Below are 25,258 nucleotides of genomic sequence, written 5' to 3'. Positions count from 1 at the left end.
ACCTGTAAGTTAGGAAACAAAAGCATAAATTCAATGCTGCAGACAGGTTTGATTACATGTCGTCCGTTTCGGCTAAATGCACAATTTATTCATGTCGTATGGGAGTTTGTGTGTGCGACCATCAACAAAAAATTCAATCGAGCTAAAGTTGCAAATAATTTGATAAAAGAAAAAGAAGAAACGAAACTTTTCGATCAGCTTTCTACCTCTTGATTGGCATTGTTTTGCTGCATGCTCGTTCATTCAGAAGATAAGTTTTGGCGAGACCCTTTTCTCAGAATGTTCGTGCATAGTTTTGCACAAATTCATAACCTCTTCACAAAAACTGTTCAAACACATTTATTTGGGCTGATTTATAGTTTTGGTGTGTGTAAGCTGAATGCACGCATTGAATCGCCTACCAGTCGATCGGACTCATATATCACTGTATGTCCCCAGAAACAAGTCGTAAAGCACACTAAACCAAAGCCTTGCATGTTGACACTGGTGACGAGCCTAGCACATGTTGTTGGATTCACGCGCTCCGTCTGTTGTAAATCAATGCCAAAATGATTGCGAAGACGGCTGTGTAGGAAAAAAATGAGCTAGAGCCCATGAATAGCAGCTGTAATTCACAGTATCCGTACAAATGAAGCCCTTTCTGAAACATTGATGAAAACAAAGGCAACGCCTGACTCAATCTTTTTCACTTTACCTTTTCAATATTCTATTTTGATTGGTCACCCTCTTTTTTTCGTCCACGTTTGTTACATGAAGCATGTTTAAAGCTGAATTAAAGGAGCTTCAATGTTCAATGACCGATTTTGACCGTTTTGCTTAGCTTTTTAACAGACGAAAACCGTATTCGTTTATTCACACTTCTGAAAAAAAGATGGAATTTGTGATGAATGAACGATGATTTAAATGGATTTCAATGCAAATGTGCCAATTTCCTCTAATTTTTTTTTTTGTCTCCAGAAAATGGATCTGAACCGAGATGGAGTCGTTACTCTGGACGAATTTTTAGAATGTTGTCGCAACGATGAGATGATTTCGCGATCACTTCATGTGTTCGATTCTGGCTTCTGACAAGATGCCCAGGTGTCAGACGATCCACCAGCACAGCAACAGCCCATCACAAATAAGAATGGCGGACCGGCTTTAATAACAGGTAAAAAAAAAAACCAATAGATCATCATCGTCTGCACCGAAAACCTATCACCATCACAACCAACAGCACCATCCAAATTTCCAGCAACCAACACCGTCAGCATGCCAATACTCACACAATTACCAATATAATCAACCAATTTATCATCAGTATTATCCGCAACAGGTCAGTAGTTAGCTGTAGCATTTATTCTTTTTTTTTATCTTACTTGAATAATGCAAATAGTAAAAGAATTTCTCTAGCGAATGATTTCCCAATCTTTTCGGCGGTTTTTTTTCTTTCGTTCCGTTGAAATTCAATTTTAAATTTTTTTTGTTTCGCTTCATTTTGCAATTTAATCGGCGATTAATAATCTTTCCATCAATTGTATAGAATCACCATTACGTTGGCAATAATCCGTATCGGCATCATGCGAGATACCAGCCAGAACATATGCGACCTCGGCAATATGAAGCGAATGGTTTCAGTGGGCAGCCTCATTCACAAGCGGATAATTTGCAAACACCATCGACATCATCGCTTTCGGGTGTACAATCGCTGCAACAGAGCGCCTCGCAACCAAGCTCTCAAGAGCAAATTCAATTACAGCCATTGCACGTTCGGCCGGATTCACCGTCACTGGTCAAAGTGAAAAGTTGGTACACAATGTCAAAGCGTGACGTTTGTTAGCCGCCGCGAAATGATTTAACGAAGCAGTTTGTTTGGTCCAAAATTTTTTTTTTCTTCAATTCTCTGTTGAACAACACAATAATCGAATTGAATTTACAGATCGAATGTGTTTTTAGCTGTGCTCAAACAATTCCAGTGTATCAAATTTTTGAAATTCGGAAAATAGATGTATCGAGCTATGGTTGAATATCAGGTGCGTATACTTCGTATAGAAAGATTGGAATAGTTCAAGTAACTGCAACAACAAAATATGTATTTGCATGAAGGAAAAAAATACGTACGTAAAATAGAAGTTCAAACAAAAAAGAATCCTGGCTTTAAAAAAATTAAGTGAAATGGTTCGTATGTGTGTGTGTGCATGCACGCACACGGAAAAAATTAATATTGAGTTCTGCGGACTATTTTTGTAGTATCTGAGTAAATATGAAATATATTGAGCAATGTCTATGATTGTCGCAGATCTTGAAAACGAATGTACAGAGAAAAAAAAGTGTTCTGTTATTGATGCTCTTCAGAATGAAGCGCAGCCAAAATCCAATCCACACAATTAAGTAAATGTTTATATATGAGTGTTGTTAATTCAAAATCCAATCTATTATAAGATCGAAAAAGGATCAAATATATATATATATTTAATGAAGCCAACAAGATGGAGAGAAGAAGAAGAAAAAAAATCGACAGAAAAAAAAAACTTAGACAAAAATTCTATATTTAAATGTTAACATTCACTGAATGACAGATTAAAAGAGATTATCTATTTAAATGGAAAAATTACCAATTGCGAATGCCAATGGAATCAATTTGAAAATATATTTTAGTCGAAGGCCATGCTGATAATTTCCAGCGACAAGATTATTCCACATGGCACTTTGTATTGAAAAAATATTCAAAACGACATATTTAATAAGTTGATGAACTTATGATAGTGTTTAATAGACCAAAACAAATGAAGAGAAATAAGAAACAAATGATTTCATTTATTATATATACTTAGTTAAAGATATAAATCAAGCTAAACCAGAGACAAAATGAAGAAAAAAAAACAAAAGAAAACTCATTGGATCAAAATCTTAACTAATAAAATTCCACATAAGAGAGAGAACTAAAACCAAATAACAACAATTGAAACTAGAAACTAGCCGTTTAATTAAGTGTTTTTAATCGAATACAAAGCAAATAAACGTTTATCTGTTCGTATTTGCAGATATATTTAGACATTTATAAATTTGTGTACAATTAGCGGGGAATGAAACAAAAAAAATCATTTAAACAAAATGACAAAGTATATGAAATGTTTTTATTGAAAGAGTTTTAAGAGATGCGATATCGAATGCGCCAGCTACTGTGGCCAAAATCAAACGGACACATCAAATCGGTTCTCTGAATTTATGTTATAAATATGCGCAACTTTGGCACTAAATTCACACTTTCCATTGTTAAACGTGAATACGTGCCGAAGGCAGCACACATTCACAGAAAAACATTTACCAAAAAATGCCAAAAAGCAATTTTCTTCCGAGAGATATCCGACGCTTGAATCGCCCCACATTATGGTCCAGTGTGCTGTTTGAACACCAGAAACGGAAAACATTTACATTTTTATCGCATAACTTCTCAATGTGTATGGCTTTTCGCTCTTCTCCTCCATATTGGATTCGGATTTTAAGAACTTAACAGAAGTTTAAAAAAAAAATCTCATAAATTCATACACTCACCACATCACAAAATCAAAGTCCTCCACCTCAAACACCACATAAATGAACAAAAACAAAATATGTAGACAAAAATGTTCGGCTTTCGGGTAAATGTGCAACGACTGCAAGCACATTCGATTTGCTTGTTTGTGTCTATGTACGTGTGCGAGTACAACAACTGCTCGCCCCCTCACAAAACAAACACAACTCAATTTGAACAGTTGCATCAGTCTGTTGCACATCGTTATTGAATTCTTCACCTAATAGATGTCTTATCTTTTTGCTATATGAAAAAAAAATCAGCAACGTAAAATAAAAATGCTGAGGATGTGTGGCGAGTGGAAGACCGTTGTAATTTCCCGTTGTGATTGCCCGTTTTGAAGATATCTCTTTATCGAATTCGAGTTAAAATTTCCAATATCGAGACGGTCTCTGAAAATACGATGATTAACAATGGGAATCATTTCTGCGTCACATACAAACCACATACTCGGCACACATTTTTCGGCGAGAAAAACATTTCGTAGTTACTCTGAATGTGTTATTGGGTTAAACAAAACAAAAAGGAAAACTTTTGTAAATAATAAATACGACGCTAGAAAACAATGTTTAAACAGTACAATAAAATTATGAATGTTCAACATTATGTGAAATCAAAACAAAGTCAAAACAAACAAAAAATATGATGATTAATTTCCAAAATAAATTTTTCATTTACGTTACATTGGTCTGTCCAACAAAGAGTTTTTTTAGTTCTTATTTTTCGAAGAAATGAAAGAAAAATCATGGTGCAAAATGGATTTGTTAAAATGTAGATGTATTTTAGCTGCGGGTGCTGAAAACGTAAAATCAATTGTCAATCCGCTCGTATGATCTCATTTTTGATGAAATCCCCGTCAATGTTGTGATTAGCGACAATGCATTGTTCGTTCGATGTACCCGTATGCAAATTTTCTTCTGTTTTTTTTTTTTAGATTTTGTATAAGAAATTTTAGGATAATAATAAACAAAAATGTATATAAATATAAAAAGGTATCCACACAACAAAAAAAGAACAAACGTGCAATTTGAACGTAAGTACCACTCAGCTGATGATTTGGATATTGGACCCGAACTGAATAAAATATGGCAATGAGAAATTGGCGCGATATGGATTAAATGTAGAATCATGAACTAAAAATCGCTCAAAGATTATCCGTCTCAGAAACTCAATAACTTCTCCTTAACTTAATAATAATTAGTATTTATTCTACTGGATAGCCAAATCTAAATCATCACCAATCGAACCTAGGCTTTCTCATTGTTAGCTTATGTTTTCAGTGATTCAAAGTGCGTTGTTTTCTTTTGTTCCGGCTTCCAAATGAAAATCAACGAGTATCATAGTATCAACACATTAATTTTTAGATAAATTAGTCCTGCGTACATTGAACTTCAGTGTTAAGTCAAGAGAATCAATCATTTGGCCAAAACAAAGTGAGAATGGCTGCATGTAGTAGACACAGAGCAATAGGGTGGTCCAAACTGATCATGGTAAGGTATATGCTCCCAATAGCTTAAAATTAAATTGGGCTCAAAACTGGCTGATTCCCATTTTCAGATTAAAAAAAAATGTTAAAATCTAATGATCGATAGAGCCGTACTTAAAATGACTGTTTTTGACCTACTTTTCAACATATATATTGATAGAAAACCCATAGGTTATTCAAATCGAATCTGGTGACATGTCATTTTTAGGGTTTTTTGGGACGTTCAACACGAATCCGTTGTCAAAAATTTTCAGTGGGAAAAATTGATATTTTTCTATACGGATTTTTTTGCATTTTTTCGGTTTTTCTCCCATAACTCGTACCCTATATGCGATGGAGCAAAACTTTGTTCAGTAAAGTTTTAGATCTCGCTGAAACCTATAATTTCGCCGCAGACAGTCATCACTTTTCTCCTATCAGTAAGGATATAAAGGCCTTGATAATTTTTATCAATTATCACTATTATCTCCTTACTGATAACAGATAAGTGATGACTGTCTGCAACAAATTTGTAGGTTTCAACAAGATCTAAAACTTTGCTGAACAGAATTTTGCTCTATCGCATATGGGGTACGAGTTATGGGAGAAAAACCGAAAAAAACGCAAAAAAATCCGTATTGTAACCATGTATTTTTGCTTTATGGCTGAATTTGTTTAAAAAAAAACCATGTTTTTGTACTAAAACTTTTTTTAAAAAGCAACATTAGCTAATTTTTGACAACGGATTCGTGTTCAACGCTAGGGGAATTTAACTCTTACGAGTGCAGCATGTTTTCTGCCAGTTTGCTTGATTCCTGGAAGTTCGACGCGTTCGTTGTACGTACTGACGCGCATGGTCACAAGTTTACACAAGTTTGTTTATGGTTTTGCGCGTTTTTCAAGTTGTTATTTGACAACTAAAACGCGTTTCAAACTAAAAATCGATTGTTTACGTGTATAAAAATTTTTTACATCCTTTCCAAAAGTTCAAAGATTTATATAATTATAAAATGGACAAAGGAAATATTTTTAAAGAGCTGGAGAAAGTGTTGGAAGAAAAAGTTAATCCAGATATAATAAATGGAACGACTGATGTGTGCGCGTCGTCCAGCTTCATGTTTGCACACGAACTCGCACAAGTTTGCGCATGTTGTTTTAATACGGAACTTGTCAACTGAGTGGAATCATGCAAGTTCTCTGGTGAATGTAACAATTTCGTGCGCGTTTATATCATTTTTTTACAAGTTTTCACATAGTTAAATCCCCCTAGGTTCAACGTCCAAAAAAAACCCTAAAAATGACATGTCACCAGATTCGATTTGAATAACCTATAGGTTTTCTATCAATATATATGTTGAAAAATAGGTCAAAAACACTCATTTTAAGTACGGCTCTATCGACCATTAGATTTTAACATTTTTTTTATCTGAAAATGGGAATCAGCTAGTTTTGAGCCCAATTTAATTTTAAGCTATTGGGAGCATATACCTTACCATGATAAATCAGTTTGGACCACCCTACAGAGCAAACACCTTACAATCGTTGCCTCAAATCGAAGCAATTCAAAATTTTGTTTGCCTTTGAAAGAATGTTTTATTCTTCAACATCATGCATTTAGTTATTGATTACAATCATTAGTATTGATTTTAATTTCTGAGTTCGTTAGCCACATTAAGTTGTACAATACATCAGCTCCATTCAAAATTCCAAAAACACCAGTATTTAATTTGCTCCAATGCTGCTATGCAATGCAGCACCATCCTCAGTTTACAAGTACATATTTGGCCATTTCAAGAGTTCTCCAAATGAATGTTCATCGGATAATGTTATCTGAGCCCATTTTGACTAAATCAATATCTGTTTATAGCTTTTAATTCCAACTGACCAAATCAAATTAAAGAGAGAAATACAGAAAATCGGTGTGAACCCAACTAATTTAGAGCTGTAGCATAAAGAAAATCGCATTCAATCTATTATACGTGTAAAAGAAAACTGAGCAACTAAGTATTTTAACGGGAATCCCCTCATCCATATAGATCTAACCTAAATGAAAAAAAAACAACAAACTTTGTAAAAAATTCTTCCTTTTTCTGAGGAAACGAACAAATGGTGTAAGCTTTTACTTCATTCAAGTTTTAGTAAAAATTCTTCTATCTAAATCCGAAAGAATTTCTAGACTAATTGGCCTAAGCATACTATTTTTATTTTATACACAAACTAACAACAACAACTATCATTTTAAGCATAAATACTTATCGTTCTCGTAAAAGTTTTTTTTTCGTTTTGGGGACTAGCAGTGAATCTGCGACCTTTATGTACAAAAACACCGTACAGTTTTTTTCTACTGTGTTCAAGTTTTTCTTCTCACATACCTACTATACTTTGTGTATGCATTTTTATTGTGCTAACGTGATTTCTATTCACGTCATTCGTCTAACTATTCTACTAAGACCGAACTTCAATGAAGCGAATCCTCCCTTCAACACTACGTGCACATACAGATCAAATGAAACGTATAATAGCATTTTCAATCGAATTTATGGAGAGCTCATAAAGTGTTGATCAACTGAATGAAACCTTTTAAATTGAGAGGAAAATGAAAATAATCCATTGCTCGATCCAATTTGCAATACCAATTGGGTGAAAAGGGGATGCATTTCAGTAATATATGTATATTTTATGCACTGTAGATTTTCAACAATGTGAAGATCCAATAGTTTTCTGTACCCAATGTATTGGCAATAAGTAGAGCAAAGAGAGTTTAATTGAATTTTAGGATTTAGAGACGTGCATTTGGATAAATGTCGAAATAATAACAGCGAATTGGAAGGAGAACAAAAGAGAAAGAAACCAAAACCATTGTATAAACATTGTTAGATTTGTCACCTGAAAAAGAGCTATAAACTAATGTATAGGAATGGAATTTGTGTATAGAGTGTAAATCGTTGTAATTGAACATTGCCAACGAATTCCGAAAATAGAAGTGAATCAATTCATGCGGCATAGTTTAATGATTTAGTTCTCATATTTATTTTAGGTTTTTTCGGCAGAAATTTCCAACTATTTTTTTACCATTCGAATTACTTTGTATCTTTTATTGAAGACGTTCTCTTATATGCTTGCAGTCTACCTTAGTGAATTTAGTTGGCGCTCTGTTCAGTTGAAATTCAATGTAGTTTTGACTGACCCATGAAAAAAAGTACACCAAGTGTAGAGCTATGTATGCGCCATGTTGACATGGTGTACATCAGGTGTGAGCCTAGATTTGCGCCCAATCCACACCATACACCACCGAAAATATAAAAGGTTCAGCGCAAACTGGTGTGAATTGTCGTTGCAACGTCCATTCATATTGTTTAAAATGATTATGACAGTTCACACCAATTTGCGCCGAGCCTTATATATTTTCGGTGGTGTATGGTGTGGATTGGGCGCAAATCTCGGCTCATACCTGGTGTACACTATCAACATGGCGCATACATCGTTGTACACCTGGTGTACTTTTTTTCATAGGGATGACTTCGTTCTCTAGAAACCTATAGATATTCCGCAGTACAAAGTAGAGAGACGGTAAGAGTGTAAGAGCAATTAAAAATTGGATGAAGTGAAACCATAGATTGAACACAGGTCTAGCTTATGATTAAACAAGTAAGGAAATGAATACCTACACCACTACCACACATATTTTTGGTATGTTGTCGCACGGCCCAAGAAGAAGTTCAAACGGTTGTACATAAAATGAAAATCAACAAACAAAAATTATATAATTGTTATAGAAATGAGAGTAGCTTTGCGTATGCACCAAATTGACACATTTGAGACGACCTAATTCCAAATTAGCATCCGATGTTCGAATTTCGAATGGAAAAAACCACTAATTTTTTTAGATATATACAGTTTGAAGTGAAATGCAATATATATACACACACTCACAGAGAAAGACAAAAACAGACAGAAAAATAATTTGAGAACTTGGAATTCAGGCAATAAAAAGCCAAACACACACACACACACACACATACAAAATGTAGAACGTGCCAAAGAAAAACCCGTTCAAATGTAAAACAATTGTTGGAGTCAATGTAAATACACTCGATTAGAATACAATCGACAGCATTTTTATCGTAGCAAATACAGAACAAAGAAAAATCAAATGTTATTTAATCAAGTTGTTATATATGCTTAAAATTTAAAGAAAAAAAATAATCGATTTTTCCAAACCTGAACATTTGCCAAATAAACCAAATAAATAAAAAAAAAAAACTAGATGAGTATCAAAAAGAACCCCATGAAATGTGTCCTTTGGTGTAAAAGTGAGAGCTTCTTTGTTGGAGCGTCATGCCAAGTAGTTTGATGTTTTTACGATATAAATCTTCAATAAATGCATTCGATTGTGTTGGAAACAGTCCATAAAATACACTCCGCTCAATATTTATTTCCCTTGATTTTGTTGAGCCACAACGCCATTCAATTCACTAGCACAAATGAACTGAACGCTTTGACGAGCAATTAATGAACTTGAATCGGGCGGAATAAAAGAACGGATTTTCTTATCGTCCAAAATATATTACTTTACTTTGCACAAATGCAATTTAGATTGAATCGCTTTTGTTTTCGATAAATGTTTTTTTTTTTTTTTTTTTGAAAAACAAATCCAAGACCAGCTTTACACTCGATTCAAATATAATTGAGTTCGAATCCCTGACGATTAGAATAACCGACAAGACTCTTAGCAAACATTTTTTTTTTTTTGATGCGCCAATGTATTTTTTTCGGTTTGCTACGATTATTTTCAACTTTGTAACACTAAACAAACACATACATCCATAAATCACATGGTTATTTTCTACAACCGACACACCACACACATATCAACACCAATTTATCTCTATCCCACTTTACTTCTGCTCAATAAAACCCTTCTTTTTTGCATAAGAATGGTGCTCTTCCACATTTTGTCAAAACTGATTTGAAATAATCGCAAGAAAAGTATAACGAAAAGGGAATAGAGAATTCAGATAGTTCGAATCAGTAACAGTTTCTCGTGCTACCAATGTTTAAATCAGATTGTATCGAATCGATCAAACAACAATGACTTCGAATGAAAAAAAAAGGGAGGAAATTCAATATTTGTGTTATTCGATTCGGTGGCCAAACGGAAAAAAAACCAACGTTAAGGCAACCGAATGAATCAATTGACAACAACCCGAAATAAAAAATGCAGATGAAGACTATGTTTTGTGTATTGCGGAGTGTTCAAATAGGAAAAATGACGGAATCACAAACGAATAGTAAGAAGAAAAATAAACTACAATAAAAAAACCATGTGTAGATGTCTAAAACCAAATACCAGAACGAGAGCTAAATCTAAACTTAATGAATGTTCTAAGACACATTTAGAAAGAGAACATATAGAAGAAACTATAGTTAAATTGGAAATGCAGAGATGATGATGATGTTTATCCATTCATTATTTTGTAAGCGAATAAGAAAGAGCGCAAAATGCGAATGTAACAAGAATTCAAATGGAAATTTCAATGAAATAAAACAACAACAAATGAAACTATGTAAACAAATAGATAAATTATGATCTAAGAGTATTATAAATAACTAAAGAAACAGAATATATGAATAAAGAGAATATGTTACTCAATTTTAATTAAAGTGCCTCTCGGATTGTTTCACTTTTTGCACAGTTTTCAAACTTTTTTCACTGTTATTATCGCTTTATTGGATGGAAGGCAGCAAACAAACACTGCCACTTTGGCAAAGTGATGCGAAAACACATCGTGTTCTATTTATGACATGGGCGCCACTTTCTCTATCAAATTTGCCACAGACTTGGGCTAAGGAAGCTTGTGGTCGTCACACTTTGACTAAAGTTCTTATCGACTTCGTCCAATGGCTATACATTAACTGTTTAGAAAGTATGTGCATGTGTTGCGTATGCCATCAGGTAGGTAAACTGAAAGTAACAAATTCCATCTTGGTTACAGGCCATTTAACACAAAGTATACACACATATTTTGAAACTATGTAACGAAATGAAGTTTACATAGCATGCGAAGATAGAGACAAAGTAAAATTGTGGAATTTCACAAAATTCTAGAGAATCCCAGCAGCTACCAAGCACAAACCCGCTCCAGTATCTATCATAACGTAATAAACAACAAAGAGTTTTCAAAAGGGCGCAAACAATATGGATAATAACGGACGGGTGTGTGTGTATCTTCTTTTTCAAAGTTGAGAACAATGTCATGTTGGAGCATAAACGTTATCTGCGTGCATATGCTCTGTTTTGTGCTTTAATGACAGTCACAATACGCAGCCAAGTGAAAATTATTACAATTTACTTCCATTTTTACACCCAATATTTTCATTCCATTCAATGCGATGTGCTTCCTTTCAATTGAAGCAAACCGAAGTAAAAATTGCATTTTCTGTTGCTCATTTCGGTTCTTTTTTCTGGGGTTTGGTGGAGACTTGCCAAATATAATATGCTCAGTGTCAGTTTTCTACCAGTATCAAACAATGTAATAGCATATGAAACAGACATTGCACATAGCCAAAAAAAAAAGAGCAAACGAACGGTTGGCTGCGTCGTCAGCCAAAACAACAGTGAAAACAGCATGTCAAAATGCGTGATAATAGGTTTATTACGATGAATGTGCACGTGCTAAACAAGATTGTAAAAATTTGAATTATCACCGAGCGACATAGCCGTTCCTTTCATCGTTCCATTGCTCCGTCGTCTCATCATATCTAGATTTTTGCCAGTAGCTTCATATGACCGACTGCATACATTGTACGAATACGTTCAGTTTGTGTATATATGACGCGATCAAGAGAGAGAGAGAGAGAGAGAGACGAGAGAGAGAGAGAGAGACGAGAGAGAGAGACGAGAGAGAGAGAGACGAGAAAGATAGTAACGTGTGAAAGCGATTGCAAGGTGGAAAAAATGGAAAAGTTTATTTTTTATCACCATCCGGTGTGTCTGCTATTACAAACATATTATTTGTGTTCATGAGGATTTTCGTTCACAAAACTCTCTTGCTTTAGATCAAATAGCATCTATTTGCGACAAAGGTTACATCACACCGCTTTGCAAAATGCTTAAAACGTGCTTTAAATGACTTCCCGTCCACCGTTCGCTCTCTGGCTCCCTTCATTCCGTTTCGTTCTCTTCTTTGGAAAGTTTTTCGCACTCTACATAGCACAACGCCAAAAATCGTCAGCTTACGATAAGGATAATTTAATTTTGCGATTAAATAATTGAAATTACATCTGTTGCCGATTTAAATAATACGTTTTCCATGGTTCGTGGATTTTTAGAGAGCGCGTGTAGAAAACCACGCAACCCAAAAGCCAGATATTTTTTATGCTTTCAATATTTTCATGTTTACCACCATAATATTCGTTCCGTTTGTGCAACATGACGCACGCTTGTGGTTATGGGCGACACTCAGATTCATCGCAACAAAAACGATATGAACGATGGAGAAACGGAAAAACTCATAACAAAGTTTTTTTTACGATGAACAGGGAAAAAACCGATTCGAATTCTGCTGATTTTATGGGAGCGTTTTTGTATTAATGCGTTAGGTTCATTTTGTATTTTGTAGTTAATCGTACAACGGGCCGTTGTCAACGGCCACACTCAATGAAAATGTAATTAAGTGAACGTTTAACTGCAAAACGATAACTTGTAGCGGCCAAGCAATAGACTTTCTCGTTCAACCGTTTTTCTTATACTTTTCAATCGTTTCATTCGAATTTTCTGCAAAGATTGCATGATACTGATGAGTACATAGCCTTGATTTCCTTTGTTTGTCGCTATTGGTTCTGGAATAATGGAAATTTAATTAAAAAGCGTGTTATTTAACGTCAATTGACATTTTATGGTATCGCTTTGTGAAGCTGATCGTTAAATTGGGGCAATTAGTGAAAGCTTTAGCTATTCAGACTTATGCAAAGCACGCACTCGATTGCATTGAACGACGGAAACGCTCCATTTGGCCATCCAATTACAATCTACACACAATTTATGGTGGAGATTCATTTTGTTGTCATCCCCTCGCAGTCAAACGGTGACGCCTCTACGCTTCGATTGTACCGTACCGCACCGCACCGTTACCATGCAATTCACATCCAATTTAGTAGCAAATTGACAGTGGCCACAAAAATATCAAACGACAATTATCTCACAGTCGACAGTATCGTTTCGTAATGGCAAATTCCTTCAAACCGATTTTGATGGGCTTCGATTGTAATGTGAACTGACTGAATGGCAATTCCATTCGGAAATATTCGAAAAAAAGTCGTTGAACTCAATGGGACGAAGAGAGCGATGGATCGTTTTACAGCTACTTCCAGCGAAATTTGGTTATTTTCAGAACCAGAAACACGATTCTTTTCGAACAAAGTTGTGAATTGATAGCTTACGCGCCTTGTATTGTTGTCTTCTTCGTTTCAGGCGAGGTAGAATTCCAACAACAACAAAACAAATAACAATTCGACGAATCTTTCCTCTTCAAGAGCGACCTTTAGCGTTACCAAATAAAAACTTGAATTAATACATTTACAATAATTTGTTCAAACAGAATGCGTCGACGCATAACAATCCGCCTTGTGGCTTCGACATCCGCTTATTTTGATTTTCTTGGATGAGACAGCGAATATCCACTGTTTATTTTTTTTTTTAATTGACCGTTGTTGTTCTTCCATTAAGACTTCCAGCCCGGGCTGAATGGTATTTGGCAAATGAGATCTCGTTTACATGCAAGCTGTGATACTGTTAGAATATTGTAACATCAAAGACCGAATTCAAGTGTCAGCAAAAACTGAAACAAATGAAGTCGTGCTCATTTCAATTTGATTTGAACAAATTATTGTATTTTTGTTTAAATGTCGGCTATTGTTGGGAGTGGCAGCACATTTGAATGTAAGTGTTTTTGCTTGTCAGCAGCATCTGTACAGAAATGCTCAGCTATTTGACTGATGCGGATCATTATCCTTTTTTTCTGGTCGCGCATTCACCCAGATTTCCTTGTAATTTATTATTTCGATTTTTTATTCAATTTTCAGTGTGCGCGATGACAGCAAAAAATGGCCGCGAACAAATAACGATGACAAAATGGTTCGCCTTTTTTTGTGTGTTATTGCTGTTATTCCTGCATATGCCCGCTTCCGAAGCGAAATAATTTTTTTTATGGTCGCGTGCATGTTCTATAAAAGGATGAGTAGAGAGAGAGGGAGAGAGAGAGAGAGTATTTAGTATTCAGTACGTTGTTGTACATATTTTTTGTATCATCGTTATAAAAATAAAACGGGATGCGACGTGTTTCTTTTGGCCGAAGCAATGGCTCCTGACCATTTTCCCTCGAACAAAACAACACACTCATCTTTTGAATGCTGATGCCGGTGGTAGCGCGCAATTTCATTTTGTTGTATAAAACGGATACATATTCTATTTACATGTTCATGGTCTTTAAATTTATGGGACATCACTAGTAAACTGAGTGCGTTTCGCATACTGAATTGTGTCGCAAGGAATGTGGCTGAACACATAAACACCATTACTGAAATCGTCTCGACCAGCTGGAGCAGTCCAGCATAGCTGGTGAGGAAAAACGGACGAAAATAAAGGAATACAACATGCTAAATTCGGAGTAATTCAGTAATTCTGTTTGCAATTTTATCAGCTTTTTTATTGTACATATTTCTCAACTTGGAATAAGTACGCAAATGGTTAGTTCACTCACTGCACATAAATGTAATTTATTGGATAGTTTTATGCAAGTTGAGCACCCAAATTATTCACGTACATAAACAATTTAAATGCACATGTCATCCCAATCAGTTTCGCAAAAGAGCAGCAGCAGCTCCTTATCCTTTCATTGCCAAACGACATGGAATCATATCTACTGCACGAAGTGTTGTAACAGTTGTAAAAATCCCGTTCACGTTGAAAATTAATTGAACTAAGTAATACTAGTAGCAATAACAGTCAGACATTTCTCCGAAAAGAATGGAACGAATATCTTCTTTCCATTGGCTTTAAATTTTTGATGATTTCTCCGACTCAACCAGCCAGTGTCAGTGTGCTGGAGCAAAAATGCAATCGATCAATGTCACTTACGTTAACGGGCATCCCACAGACTAGCCGAAAACTGAACCGTATTATAAATGGTGGTGCAGATTCAACTGTCAGCTTGTTGTGATCTCTGTGTGATTCATGTGTGTGCAATACTGTTCACGTAATCAGAATGATTTTGGAATACGGTAAGAGATCAGATTTACCGTTGCACTTGTGCAGAAGGGTTTTAATAAGACTTTTAGGCCAACAACATTGCATGAAAATATGTGTGCCAGAAAAAAATCTTGATGTAGCGCTGAGCTATCCAAATTGATAACCCTTCGCTTTTCAGCGCCACGTCAAGTTTGATCAAATGAATAATAACACTTTTGCGTTGCTTATGTGAAATGTAAATATCTCATTTAAATTCAACGAAGATGCACAACGAATTTGGATTTGGCTTTTGCTTCGGCTGTTGACTTTTGGCCACTTTAAGCGAAACTCAAGTATCTTGATGGAACCGCTCAAGTGTAATGTATTATTCAACGTTTATTCCACAAGACAGAACATGCGAACAGAAAATGAAAATATTTGAATTTTAATTGAATTACCTTGGATAAGCGCTGTGTGTTGACCATAATTTCTTAGTTGAGTTTTCTAACTTTTGCCATCTAATCGCATTAGCTTTGGTATTTGACAACGGGGCGCGTAACTTCAACGGTATTCATCAAGTTCTGTGCATCAGAAGTGCATCAAGGATAAAATCCAAACTTTTCCAAAACCAAACTTTAGACAAACAGCCAAAAATGAAGTTGCTTTGGTTCTGGTTTACTACTGATTAAGATTTGCTTCGCTTATTCAAGAGTTTCTATTCATTTCTGTGCACTTTCATAAGAATGACAATCAAACGTAATTGACGTACATTCGCAACGTAAGAACATCTATCGAAGATGAGTGAACAGAGAACACTGAACATCATGAAGTTACATGATTAAAATTAAATCATTCGAGAAAAATTGAAAATCCTTGAGAATTACACAGTGAATTGCATGAATGCAACGAACACACGAATGAATGGTCTTCGCAATTTTCATCAAGCGATGAAACGGAAGAAAAAGCACAACTTCCGACAGTTGCGAGAAAAAAATCGATTCATCGTCTTGAACATTACCATTATGATGTAGTAAGCAGTTTTTTTCCTCCCCTTTTACCTTTTGGCACGGAGAGGCAGTTTTTTTTTGCTCCATTCATTTTCGCTCACTTCTTTCCATTACCGTTCAAACAATAGTTTTCAAGCTTTAATGATGGGTTTAAGGGAAGGAATTCAATTTCTGATTGAAATTAGTCGTTCAAAGGCTTCTCATGCTGTGCATTCCGTAACGTTTCCGTGCTCTTCTTTTGTTCTGTTCTTCGTCATCTTGAGCAGCAAGTGGCACAGCAAGGCAGCATTGGTTCATTCACGTTATTCCACTTGAATTTGCTACAAATGAAACAGAACAGAATCATTTAAAATTCATAAAGCTGCAAGTGTTGCATTATAGTTTAACGAATGGAATCAGTTGTGGCCGTCGCAAAGAAGAAAAAAGAGTTTGCGAAAACCGTTGAACCGCAATAGTGAGTTGAGAAAATTATTTGAAGGGAAAAAAATCACCATGAATTTTTCATCTGGGGCTTTGAGTCGGATACAATGTAGGAGGCGAAGAAAAATTATTATCATCTTTCATACTCATTTAAGCTTGAAACTTTTGTTACGTCACGTGATCATATAATAATTGATGGAACCATTACATCATTTAATCGCGAGATAATAACATTACTCTAAAAAAAAGTTTCTCAGTCAGATGCTCCATTAAACAGATTTTAAATAATTGCGAGTGTGACGCAATGATCAATAACGACTACATTTCGATTTTAACATTGATCCGTCAAATCTGAAAATAAATCATTCCAAATATTTTGGATTTGAAGTGAATTCTAGTTCTCAAATAACGTTTTCCTTAGGCAGATGTTGATCCGTCTTACCCGCCACCAATTAGAGCAAAACTTGTTATTCGAGTTAATCGATGTGGAGAAAGTTTCGTGAATCAATTTTTTTTTGTCACTGTATGAACATGTGATGTGAACGACTCACAAAACCGTGCATCAATTAAATGTAAGGAAATTGATAATCACCATTGTTGCGACTTCTTATGACTTCCATATCGACAATATAAAAGCTCATCATTGCTTCTAAATTGCAAATCCAACTTGAGCAGCAAGCAATCCGGTTAAAACTTGTTTGGAAATTAGTTCTTATGCGATGCGTTCAATATGCGAAGAGCAAATGCTAAACACATCGTCAAGTTGTCATTGAAAGGAGAAAGTTTTTGCATCACATCGTCTAATGGGTACATCGCATTTGAATGGAAAATTTATATTTTGCGTATGTCATAAAGGCATTCGGATGAAGAGACAGAGAAGCGTTTGTATTCATTCGAGTGTTAAATTCCAGCTTTTATGCACAAAAATGTGCTCCACATTCAATTCGAATGCCTTGTTCGAGCATAATTGATAATTAAGTTCGCTTCCGTTGCTTGCGAGCGAAGAAAGTGCCATGCTTGTAAAGTGAGATCCGGATGAAAAGACTAAAATAGTTGTTATTTCATTCAGAGCATTCACAAGTGTTTCAAGGAATTTTCCAGCAGAGATAGAAAGAGAGAGAAGGAGTTTATTACGTGTTGATGCGAGCAAATGCTTGGGAATCATGTAGTGTAGTTTTTGAAATCCTCTTATCTTAGCAAGTTTTTAAGCGCTTTTTCACATTAAACTCTAGCTACGAGACGTCCCAAATCAAAGTTTAAGTATGCAACAGACGGTGATGCTATTGATTTCAAAACGAGTAGTTGAAATCAAATCGTTTTAAGCATTTTACATGCTTGAACGGTTTTGTGCCAACTATGAGAAGACTTTGTGCGTACTACGAAATCACAACAGCATCTTTAGTCAGCACAACTTTTTCCAAAGATTTCGATAAGTTTCGATTCGAGTGAGAAATTTATTTTTCTTTTTAAAATTGGCTTTAACACATCCGAGAAGAAAAAAAAGATCGTGAATAACGATAGATGACGCAATCTTGTGCCATTCAGCCTTAAAATTGTAAACTTTCTTGTCAGATCATTTGATTAAAAGTTCATTGTCCTCCGATGTTGCCGTATGGGAATACTCTTGATATCGATTGAAAATGAAATTGCGAAAATTGCCTGGGATTTCGCATGTAGATGTGGTTATGCATTAAGCATTCATTTTTGTACATCCGACCTCTGACAAGGAACAAGGCATTTACAGAACAATGGTCCTCTTTCAATAATAATTGCCTAATCATGCTTTCGGAACCTTCGTCAAAATTGTACTCATTTTCAACTCGTTAATCAAGCACCTTTCAAAACAGTATCGCACATTGTATCAGCGAATAAATGGTGGTGGCAGTGGCAGGTACATGTCGACAGAGTGTTTTCTTGTGTTACAATCTCCGTACAAGTCGTGTTGTAGTACGGTGTGGCTGCTCGGGTGCCCAAGTAGTGAAACACTTCATATCTCGTCGGCCATTTATTAAAGAGCACAAGATGAAAATGCTATACGTACACACATAGTTCCCTACTATCTTTGATTGAGGAGCACCATTACAAAGTAATAATATTATTTTGCGTTATTGTTGTTGGCATTTTCTTGGAATTTTAACAGATATCCGACCTGCAACATTACGGAAACATATGGCTTTTTCGATTGATCATGTGCACTATGCCAACGGGAGAAAGTGCCAAGTTCAACAAGTGGCACCTTTTTGATACAACAATGAAATCTGTAGAAAATTATTTGTCGTCGACCGAAGTGAAAGATGTTGCACGTGTGAGGTCAAGGTTTAATTTATCAAAAAAGATGGAAGAAAAACAAATACGAAAAAAGCTCGTGAAAATAAAATTGTAAAAACTGTGTCACATAATGAATGTCATGTTCATATTCGCAGCGTCACGTTTTCATTACACCGGTTCCAATTGAATATTATACTTACTTAAAGTCTTTACTGCTTAGTGATTAATTTGCCCATTTCAATTAAAGGCGACACGTTCCAAGGAATGACGGAGAGAAATTCCGTTATGTTTGTCAGATTTTTGTCTTCTTCAGAGCGTCCGACTGCCGCAACTCCATTTCATGAATACCAGGCTTTAGCAACATGCGACCCATGCGACGCATATTTTTTGGTGGAGAGAAAACTGCGAACTTTGGCGAAAAGAAAACGAACGGCAAGAAAAAAGGGAAGTATAGCCAGTGTCATCATCAATAATTTGGGCCATCAGATAATAGTCACGGCATAACATTTTGATGAACGACCTGCCAAATTTTTAAGACCAAAGCGTTTTGGTGCCTATCTCTTCATCACAAAACCAAAAATTCTTACTTCCGTCACACATATACATTCGCATTATTGAATATCGCTAAACAAAATTATAGCAACGCAACATTCGGGAGTATAAAAACAACAGTAGGCTGCATACTGGATTCCAACCGACTCAATGTAAAAAATGCTCATGTTCGATTTCCATCGCTTTGATGTGCATATGATGCTGTGAACTGCTTGAATTTTCAAGAAGTACCTACTTTGTAATCATTGATTTGCTATCGTTTTTTTCTTTTTTTCAATGGCCAATTATACTTATGCATCGCTGTCTCTCTGACTCTTTCAATAGTTTCAATACAAACAGAAAATGTAATTTCCACTTCCGAAAAGTTGGCATTGAAAGTAAATCGAGATATAGTATGGGTATAGAACAGCACAACACTTTCTCAACACAAATTAAAGGAAGAGCATTTATTTAATCACTTCACGTAAACCGACTAAAAGGATAACACATATACAAACATCTATTTTGAACAAAGTTAATGATGGGATTTTGTCTTTCATAGATTTGCACGTATGTGTGTGTGTATTAAGGACTCGGCCAAAGAAAAATTATCACAAAGAGAGCGTATAGTTTGGAAGTTTGCCAATGAAGTCAACGAGTATGCGGATAAAGTTTCGAACACTTCAAGTTGTGCTTACGTGTTTGTTAAACCATAAGTGGATTTTATCGTTCACAAATGTGGAAAGAAAACCCTTTGAAAAGCCGTATGCACAATAGCGATTTAGCACTGTTTGCGATTGTTCAAGTGACATGAAAGGTTCGTGTTGTCCTCTCCTCGAAAATCGCAGCTGTGTTCAATAGATTCATGGGATTCTTTTGTAAGCTTCTATTAAATTTAAATTTTTTTGGTTAGTTTAGTTTTGGCTAAGAATGAAAACCAAACATCATAAAAGATAAGCGCTAAACTTCAAAACAAAAACAAGACTTTTCTTCGAATTTCAAAACAGTTGTTGGAATCATAGTCATGCGACGCTTTTTGGATACGAAAAGAAAAACCTCTGTTTGGCGTCTCCATTGAGGGAAAATGTGTTTAAGCTTGTATCAGCGGCTGCGCTCTTTTGCCTGTAAGCCAAACTAATACTTCTCGGTTGATTCAAAACTGATTTTTGATTCAATTGATTTGAACAAATACACTTTCTCAGCGTAACAAAAACAAGATCTATTTAAATTCAAAATCAAATCTTCATCACATTCTATACATCGTTGGGGCAGATCAAAGTTCCACCCGGATATGTGTGTAGAATGGTTGCAGTATCACAATTTTTTCCGTATAATTCAACGAATTGAGTCCATCGGTGTGGAATTGTTTTGCTGCATTTTCCATCAACGCTTTAAGATGTACGATTGGTATTTCTTTTTTATGCGGAAGCATCATGTACTTGCTATAATTGGGTCCGAATCTACATATTTTGAATCCTTTCGATTTGACACGATCAAAGCAATTATCATCTTCACCTCCCCATCCGAAAAATAAATTCGACATTCCGTTGATGATCTGAAAGGTTTCGGTTCGCATTGCAACACAGCCACCAAAATAGTCTTTGTAAACCACATTAAAATGATATTTATCGATGTAAACAGGCATGTGCCGGGGCTGAGCTGTGCACACATATAAATTGCCAACATTCATTGGAAACAAATCAACATCATGAAATATCAAACAGGGAAATTTCTCTTTAATCGCATGGACTGCTCCAATGTTCAGGAGTTTTGCTCGATTGAATGGCTTCTCATCGTTTTGTTCAACCAAAAAAATGCGATAATGAATCTGTTGTTGTCGCATAAAGTTATGAATATAAACGATAAATGCTTCTAGCTGGTCTTTTCGATGACGATATGGTATTATGATTGCGGTGCTGAATTCTGGCCTACATTCCGATGGTATGAACTCACCGCCTTGGCGAATTTCATTTAAGTTTAATAGCTCTCTAAAATAAGCGCCTCTGTAAGCAAACTCATTTCCAAAGATGATTTGTTCGTAATCACATTTTGGTAATTTCGTATTTACTGCTAAATTTGGAACCGTTTCGTGAAACAACTCATCTAAAATACGGTGATCAGGGATAAACTCAAGCGGCCGTGGAACAGGAACTAACGAAATTTTGCTATTAAGATTCGGTCAAATATATTTTTTGGTGCAATTCATACCTGTATCCATGTAAATTTGAATTATCAGTAGCAATATGCAAAATGTCAGAAGCAACGTTTTGTGTTTTTTCAAGAATGAAATCCACTTTGGTAATTTATAATTTTCCTTGCATATCATTTTTGATGCGACTTTCAGCCAAATTAATAATTTCATTGTGACTGTAATGATTTACTTGTGAAATAGCTTTGATGATACGGTGAATAAGGTGTACAGTTTTCGAATTATATTTCAAGACTATTGCTTCATTTCAAACGATCTAATCAACTAAACCATATTTTAAGACTGGAATACATTTGTGTATGTTTTGATTATATCTCTAGTATTACAATGCAATTCGCATATATCTGACATCTTCTCCACAAGAGACACAAATTTTAGTGCAATAATAGACAAAGATCAATTATAATGGTTGGCATATTTGCAACTGCGAAAAGACTATCTATTGTAGAGCACAAATGTATATTTACACATTTTGATGTGTAACAATGCCCCATTTTTGATCATTGTTCGAGATTAATATCATACTTTTAGTAGCTGTTACGAATAATGCAAAAACATATGTATATAGTGTTTTATATATATATATTTACTCTTTCAACAGTTTGAGTAGTGATAGCTCTTGCGTTCGAGATGAATACTAAATAAATAGAAATATTTCAATAATGCATTGACGGTTTGATCTTTTTCAATTTTTATTCAATGCTTCCAAGTTCGAAATTAATTTTCCAATTTTCCTAATCTTTTCGATGTGCTTCCTATTTCCAGAGCAGTATCTACCATCTTCTTCGAATTCTCAACCAAACAGTGAATATCTTTATACAAAGGTGCATAAAATCAATCAAAATTATACTGATATTAACTATCAACATTTATTTATCAAAAAGTAGAAAAAAAAAACTTTTCAAATTCGAGACATCGTTACGATTATGTTACATATAAAAGAGAGAATGATGCCACTGAATTTTATGACGTGATGGTAGCTGTTTGTCTCATGTGTTCGTTTATGCAAAGACAAAAATACAAAAAAAGAATTTCATTAGAAATAGAAAGAGAAGATTTTATCAGAGATTGCATGCACCATACAGCTATAGTTGGATGCGAAAATAAGTAGCTATTTTTAGTCAATAGTTCGGGATATTCTGCAGTATACAGCTATCGAACGAATGCACGCACGAACAAAGCGAAGCGGCGGAGAAGAGCCCAGTGCATATTTGTTCCACTCATTCGCTTTCATCGTCTCTGTTTGTACCGAACACGTACACAAACGAAGCAAACACTGCCTGGCATATACACGCAGACTGCGTTCGCTGTATGTATATGTGATCGGTGCATATGCCAGATAGTGTTTGCTTTGTTTGTGTGTGTGTGTTCGGTACAAACAGAGACGATGACGACGAATGAGGGGAACACATATGCACTGGGCTCTTCTCCGCCGCTTCGCTTTTTTCGTGCGTGCGTGCGTTCGTTCGATAGCTGTATACTGCAGAATATCCCGAACTATTGACTAAAAATATCTACTTATTTTCGCATCCAACTATAGCTGTATGGTGTATGCAATCTCTGAGATTTTTCGATGAACTCAAAGCAGTACCTATTTGAGAAATTCTTCGAAATGTCAACGTCACGCCATGATCCGGTCGTGCAAACGCCCGGTCCACGCCACCATTCATTGATATCTGTGTACCACGATGGAGTTGACATGATTCGATCATCGTGTAGCCTGGCACACATTTCGCACATAAATTGTTTGTGCTCATTGACAACTCGTCCACTTCCCTTCCATTGGAAATATGAATTGTAGAGATCGTCATTTGTGTCTAAAACTTTTAAATACTGTGCTAGTTCTGCTGGTGTTTCGAACTCATCGACATGAATAAAGGATCGTTGTGGAGCGTATTTAGTGTATTCATCTTGGGAGGCGCCCATCACAACCGGTAAAATGTTCCTTCCCAGTGCATGATCAAAAAGTTTTTCAGTGATATAGTCTTTACAATTTGAGTTTTCGAACGCTAAATAAAACTTGTAATCACGGTCGAGCATATCGTAGCATTTCTTCAAGTTGTCACGTGGGCAGCTCAACGATCCGCATTTGCCATAGATATCGACCTTTTGGAAATATTCAATTCACATTTGTTGTGATTATAATCATGACTTTTTCGTGACAATAATTTCTGAAGTCTGAAGAGTTACCCCATTCACATACCTGAATATGCTTCTGTAGCTCTCGAGCATATTTTAATCGACCATTTTTATCGTTGCAGTTGGAGACAAACCAAGCTACTTGCTTTGTTTTGTTCTCGGCATAGTTGATATTCTGTGTTTGTTGTTTGATTTCTGGGTTGAACGGAATCCATTTGCGATAAGGTGCCGGAATCGTACTATCGGATCTTTAATAAGAATATGGATATTAAAGAAAGCATCTACAGGAAATGTATTTTCATGAGTTTTAAATGGATCTACCTGTACGTTATGGTCCAATTGATGGCGCCTAGTTTTGAAATTTTCGATAAGCATTAGATCAGTAAGTAAACAAGGAATTTGAATGTAATCACACATACTTGCATCTGAAACCGGGCTCGTATGCGGCGGACTTTCAAATAAATACAGTGCATATATTTGACCGGGTGGCCTTGGATTCTCTGCTGGCACATATTTGAGAATGAATAGAACCAAATCAGCAATCTCTTTTTCCGCTTTTCTTGTTGTCCATCTGCATTTGTTATATGGACACTTTGAATCGTTAAATTCATCGATACCATCTTGGATCTGAAGCCATTCCGGAACATTATGCGCGAAGATCAGTTTATAATTCTCCAATTTGGACCAATCGTAATTTTCTGCATCAGATCTCGTGGTATTCCTGTAAAAATTATATTCAATCATCGAAGTTTACCGAGCTTCTCTGACTTTTTAGCATTAGGATAATAAGTTGTTTCTTTACCATGTGAAATAGATGAAAATCAAAATTAAAGTCAACATCGCTGCGGATTTATAGAAGTTGTTTCGTAGAAAGAGTGAAATAGTCCGACTGTTCCTCATGATTATTCAAGTAGATATCGGATCTGAGGGAAAAATATAAAGACACATATAAGTCTATAAATATATTATAAGTATATAAATAAATTTTTGAATTGTTTTTATTTTTATTTTTATTTTATCAAGAGATGAAACAAAAGAAAAAAAATTACTCTACTTTTCAAAAAATAATACATGGTTTAACCTATTGGTACTCCGAAATAGACTCCGAATCTTGTCAAAGTTTTTACAAAAGTGAAACACACTTCAAGGCTTTATAATTTAAACATGAAATAGCCCAACACTGCTTAGAATTGAGATTGTATTCGATTCATCTATTTATATACCGAACGATTTCTGTTCCGTATGAGTTGTTCATCTTCTAGTATATCCGGTTTTTGTACAAGGAAATATAGAACACCTCAATAAAAAAAAACTACGCTACAAATATACCGCGTGTATTCTCTGCGCACGCTACGTTTATACCATTTTCACGCTTACGCTTATTTTATACATAGTTTAATACAGAGTCGAAGGTATATTTAAGGGATATTTTTAGCGT

At 35.4% G+C, this 25,258-nt stretch overlaps 3 protein-coding genes across 6 annotated transcripts in view; 1 reads left to right on the top strand and 2 right to left on the bottom strand.

Moving 5' to 3' along the window:
* Positions 1-4,572, top strand: part of LOC129568995 (Kv channel-interacting protein 4) — a 28,365-nt gene extending 23,793 nt beyond the window's left edge. For 2 of the 4 annotated variants that reach the window (XM_055447353.1, XM_055447350.1), the window contains 2 exons: positions 958-1,315; positions 1,523-4,572. In XM_055447353.1, the coding sequence (XP_055303328.1) occupies positions 958-1,068 (111 nt within the window). In that variant the 3' untranslated portion in view covers positions 1,069-1,315; positions 1,523-4,572. The remainder of the gene's footprint in view (positions 1-957; positions 1,316-1,522) is intronic. The other 2 variants (XM_055447352.1, XM_055447351.1) reach the window with 2 other exon arrangements.
* Positions 4,573-20,745: 16,173 nt separating this feature from the next.
* LOC129569302 (beta-1,4-galactosyltransferase 2-like) lies at positions 20,746-21,690 on the bottom strand. Its single transcript, XM_055448034.1, has 2 exons — positions 21,681-21,690; positions 20,746-21,542 (listed from the first exon to the last, which is right to left on the bottom strand). Exons 1-2 carry the CDS (start codon positions 21,688-21,690, stop codon positions 20,746-20,748), a joined length of 807 nt encoding a protein of 268 aa, XP_055304009.1.
* Positions 21,691-23,199: 1,509 nt separating this feature from the next.
* LOC129569301 (glycoprotein 3-alpha-L-fucosyltransferase A-like) lies at positions 23,200-24,943 on the bottom strand. The gene is made up of 6 exons (XM_055448033.1): positions 24,875-24,943; positions 24,623-24,743; positions 24,240-24,541; positions 24,142-24,169; positions 23,885-24,068; positions 23,200-23,787 (listed from the first exon to the last, which is right to left on the bottom strand). Exons 2-6 carry the CDS (start codon positions 24,718-24,720, stop codon positions 23,200-23,202), a joined length of 1,200 nt encoding a protein of 399 aa, XP_055304008.1. The 5' UTR covers positions 24,721-24,743; positions 24,875-24,943.
* Positions 24,944-25,258: the final 315 nt, after the last annotated feature.

This window comes from Sitodiplosis mosellana, unplaced genomic scaffold, assembly GCF_009176505.1.
Source record: "Sitodiplosis mosellana isolate CC-2019 unplaced genomic scaffold, AAFC_SMos_1.0 Smas_scaffold_30, whole genome shotgun sequence".
NCBI classification, from domain to species: Eukaryota; Metazoa; Arthropoda; class Insecta; order Diptera; family Cecidomyiidae; genus Sitodiplosis; species Sitodiplosis mosellana.
Note: the sequence above shows the minus strand (reverse complement) of the source record. Positions and strands in the feature narration are given on the sequence as shown.